Source organism: Apis dorsata, unplaced genomic scaffold, assembly GCF_000469605.1.
Source record: "Apis dorsata unplaced genomic scaffold, Apis dorsata 1.3 scaffold_470, whole genome shotgun sequence".
Taxonomy (NCBI): domain Eukaryota; kingdom Metazoa; phylum Arthropoda; class Insecta; order Hymenoptera; family Apidae; genus Apis; species Apis dorsata.
In genome coordinates, this window is record NW_006263709.1 from 257,076 (window position 1) to 260,230 (window position 3,155).

A 3,155-nucleotide genomic window follows, 5' to 3' on the forward strand; every position below is an offset into this window, starting at 1 on the left:
CCTAGCAATAATACGGACAAGACGTACAAAAGGTTATTAGAGTCATACGACACGGTAATATTATACGCATAATGGACAAGATGTAAAGGTGGACAAAGTTAATGAGAAATGATACTCTTTGTACATTTTTTTATGATGTTAAATTTCCGACAAACCAGGAGATCAATTCGAGCTTGAACGATCCGATTCGTACGCATAACACGATTCTTCGTTGTTGTGGAATTTAAAAATCAATCTTCTCGTCGTAAATGTTTACTCGTGTAAGTAACAGAGATAAACGATTATATGGTACACCTGGAAAGTACTATAGATAGAAATCTATCTGTGTTGTGTTTCTATACGTAAAGGTAGAAAAAAGGTTGGATCAAATAACAACAATAACAACAACAACAACAACAACAACAACAACAACAAGTATTATGTAGAAAAAAATGTCCAATATTGTCGATGTTTCATTCCTAATGCCTCTCAAATCCGTTACTAGTAACGGTAATAGGTGAATAAACGAAGAAACAAAGCGATCTAAAATAATGTTTTCTTCCTCGACAGAGAGAAAAAAAAAAAAAAAGAGAAAAAAAAAGGTAGAAAATTGGAAGCTAAATTAAGATGGCGATAAAAAGTAAAAAATATCGTACAACATCCATCCAATTGGACAACAATTGTCCACGTTCGATAATCGTATTGGAATGGACATCTCTGTTTTTTATTTTAATGTCCCCTTTTCGGATCGAGGCGGGACGATTTAAAAATAGAGTTGTTCATTCCCATGATAAATCCGTTTATAGATATTTTTTAGTAGATATATATAACAATATACGTAACAGAATGTTTTCATTTCAAAACAAACGAAATACCACTTCCCAGATCATGCACCATTTTAAAAACTAGACCAAACGATAATTACGGTGTCGTACCGATGATGAGATTGTGCGAGAGATATTTCGAATTCCATGAATTTGTTCGTTTCTTTTTTTTTTTTTTTTTTTTTTTTTTTTTTTTTCCGGTTTTTTTAAAAAAAAAAAAAAAAAAAAAAAAAAAAAAAGAAAAAGAAAAGAAAAGAAAAGAAAAGAAAGCAAAGACTGTAAAAAGGAAGCGTTCGGATTAAAAATGTCGATGGCAATTGAGTCGAGATCCATTTTGTACTTATTTGCGCTGGAACAACGAGATATGAGAAACTCTCGAGTTTCACTCGAGAATATTACGTTAGAATTGCTTGGTAACTGGATGATGTGTAAACGTGTAATGATTAAAATGGTAGTCGCGATAACGATGCTGAGAACAATGCAATAATCATCATGATAATAATGGCGCAATCATGATGATAGTTGACTGTGACAATGGTGATGACAACGTGGATGGAACGTTAACGTCAACACCAATGCCAACAATGACGACTATTGATGACGGTATGGCGCTGATTATCGTGATAGTAATAAAGATAATGGCGACGGTAATGGTGACTATAACGGTGACGATAACGACGACAACGACAGCGACGACGACAACGATGATGATTATAATGATGATAATGATGATAATGGTGATGATGATGGCAATGATAATAATTTTTATGGGAATGATTATGAATTTTCGAAATCGAAAAAATAATTCGCCAATGATATCTTCCAGGCAGACGAAATAAAATTCTGCATCATGTAAGTACGAGAAATGAACATGTTCGCAAGATTTCTTATATATAATCCTACTATATAATTTAAAATACTCATCTAATCAAAGAAACAATTTTCACCTAATAATAAACCTAGCTTTATAAATCATGAGGATACATGCTCAGATAAACATTGTGTTTTTAGTTGTTTCGGTGATAAAGAGGAAGATGCATTAAGTGACATAGTGGAAAGATTTATTTTACACGTATATATATATATATATACATATATACATATATTTATTATACATGTATATGTATAACAATGTTCATGCATACGTATGGTATACCAATTGAACGAATGCGATTTTGATCGACCTACAAAAAAAAAAATCAGTATCACATTCGATTTTATATTACTTGGATTCGTGGAATCCAAGGGACCACGGAGAACTTGAAAAAAAAAAATTTAATCAACGATTCGTTATCGAAATATGTCGAACAATCAAAGTATGAAGGTACAGAGGAATGTTTGAGCATAATGAATGGCCTATATAAATCGATCGATTCTAATATGTATCGTATACGAAAACAATATCTCACGATCGTTCACCAGGTTCAGCAAAAAGAACCAAATAAAAACACGAAGAAAAAGTATACATTCTACTAATTGTGATTGACTTAAACTCCGGGTCCAATAAATGCTGTAGTTAGTGTGTAAGTTTTTACTACTCGTTTATTACAATTTTTTCACAAGATACTCGCTTGTTTGTTCCTTCGTGTGTATATTTTCACATATTTATTTATTTATTTATTAATTTTTTTTTTTTTACTTTTTCACTTTTTCTTCACTTTCATTATGTTATGATAACACACTAAACCGGATTTTTAGATTTAAGTTTAACACAAAGCAAAATCAATAAGATTTGTTTTATGGAGCAAAAGTTTGATCTAAATGAAAATAATATGTTTGTTATGTATTGTGGTTTTTATCGTTATTATTATCACCATCATTATTACTGCTACTATTAATATTACTTATCATTGTTATTGGCATCATCACCATTACTGCTACTACTGCCGCTGCTCTCTGCTATTGTCACATTATCAACATTATTATCATTATCATCATTATCATTCTTATTATTATTAATATTATTATTAATATGAGTATTGTTATTATTATTATTATTATCGTTATTATGATACCGTTATGATTATTGCCATCATCGTCGTAATTATGTATAATATATATATATATGTATGATAATATATATATATATATATATTGTTATTATTATTGCTATATTGATAGATAACTATCACTATTGCATCGTTACAGTCATCATCCCCATTATTGTCGTTGTTTTTATCGTTATTGTTGTTGTTGCTGTTGTTGTTGCATTGTTATTTTTACCATCATTAGCATGATCGTATCGTCATTGTTACCATCGATCGTGAATGATAATTTTGTTGCTTGTGATGAGAGGAAAGTAAAAAAAAAAAAAAAAAAAAAAAAAAAAAAAAAAAAAAAAAAAAAAAAAAA

At 30.0% G+C, this 3,155-nt stretch overlaps 1 protein-coding gene across 1 annotated transcript; it reads left to right on the forward strand.

The window, feature by feature from the left end:
- The first annotated feature begins 1,010 nt into the window (after positions 1-1,010).
- LOC116186148 lies at positions 1,011-2,111 on the forward strand. The gene has a single exon (XM_031512555.1). It carries the CDS (start codon positions 1,316-1,318, stop codon positions 1,640-1,642), a length of 327 nt encoding a protein of 108 aa, XP_031368415.1. The 5' UTR covers positions 1,011-1,315; the 3' UTR covers positions 1,643-2,111.
- The last annotated feature ends 1,044 nt before the right edge of the window (positions 2,112-3,155 follow it).